Source organism: Haliaeetus leucocephalus, unplaced genomic scaffold, assembly GCF_000737465.1.
Source record: "Haliaeetus leucocephalus isolate CR32 unplaced genomic scaffold, Haliaeetus_leucocephalus-4.0 Scaffold440, whole genome shotgun sequence".
In the NCBI taxonomy this organism is placed as follows: domain Eukaryota; kingdom Metazoa; phylum Chordata; class Aves; order Accipitriformes; family Accipitridae; genus Haliaeetus; species Haliaeetus leucocephalus.
In genome coordinates, this window is record NW_010972876.1 from 3,726 (window position 1) to 4,866 (window position 1,141).

The 1,141-nt window shown below is 64.5% G+C and overlaps 1 protein-coding gene across 1 annotated transcript in view; it reads right to left on the reverse strand.

The window, feature by feature from the left end:
• Nucleotides 1-1,141, reverse strand: part of LOC104836181 (voltage-dependent L-type calcium channel subunit alpha-1F-like) — a gene marked incomplete at its 3' end in the record, with an annotated part of 15,206 nt that overhangs the window by 3,696 nt on the left and 10,369 nt on the right. The window contains exons 11-15 of the mRNA XM_010574579.1: nt 991-1,137; nt 677-878; nt 420-578; nt 201-311; nt 10-93 (exon numbers count right to left, since the gene is read on the reverse strand). Coding sequence (XP_010572881.1) covers nt 10-93; nt 201-311; nt 420-578; nt 677-878; nt 991-1,137 — 703 coding nt within the window. The remainder of the gene's footprint in view (nt 1-9; nt 94-200; nt 312-419; nt 579-676; nt 879-990; nt 1,138-1,141) is intronic.

Below are 1,141 nucleotides of genomic sequence, written 5' to 3' on the forward strand. Positions count from 1 at the left end.
GTGACTCACGTTGACCTCGGTGACAGCGATGTCCACCACGCTGCCCACCACGATGAGGGCGTCAAAGGTGTTCCAGGCGTCGCAGAAGTAGTGCTGCGTACAGGGGGGGAATGGTGAGGGCCACCCCCTCCTCGTGCGACACCCCCCACCTCCTCGTGCGACGCACACCCTCCCCGCCCCAACCCCTCGCACGAGCCTACCCGGGGTTTGAAGGCGATGATCTTGAGCACCATCTCGATGGTGAAGAGCCCCGTGAACACCATGTTGAGCAGGTCCATCACGTAGTTGAAGGGCTTGGACTGCTCGTAGTGCTTTAGGGGAGGGGGGATGTCCTTAGCTGCCCCCCCCTCAAGACCCCTGAGGGTCCCCAGGTGTCCCCAACCAACCCCCCACCCCCACCGGGTCCCCGCGTGCCCCACCTGGACGGCCAGGGCGATGGTGTTGAGGAGGATGAGGACGAACATGATGTACTCGAAGGCGGTGGAGTTGACCATGGCCCAGACGCGGTACTGGGTGCGGTTCTTGGGGATGTAGCGCCGCAGCGGCTGCGCCTTCAGGGCGTACTCCACGCACTGTCGCTGCGGGGGGGACACACACACACAGCCGGCTGCCACGGGGGATGCCGCCGCCTGCGGGGAGCGGGGCGACGAGGCGACGCCGCAGCGTCCCCGGGCACCTGGTTCTTGTCCAGCTCGCAGTTGCGGTACTCGCTCTCCCCCTGCGCCCGGAAGGTGATGATGACGAAGCCGACGAAGATGTTCATCATGAAGAAGGCGATGACGATGATGTAGACGATGAAGAAGATGGAGATCTCCACCCGGTAGTTGTAGATGGGACCCTGGTCCTCGGCGTTGGCGTCGATGGCCTTGTACAGCAGCCTGGGGATGGGGACACACACACACACAAAACAGCAGACAGCGGTGGTCCGCAAGGTACCCCCCAACGCGGGGTCCGGGTGTCATCGTCCCAGCCCTGCCCCAGGTGACTCACGCGGGCCAGCCCTCGAAGGTGGAGACGGTGAAGAGCGCCATCATCCCCGCCAGCACGTTGTCGAAGTTGAAGTCGCTGTTGTGCCAGAGGCGCTCCCGCACCGAGGGGTGGGAGACGTCCCCGTCCTTGTACACCAGGAAGGTGCCCCTGT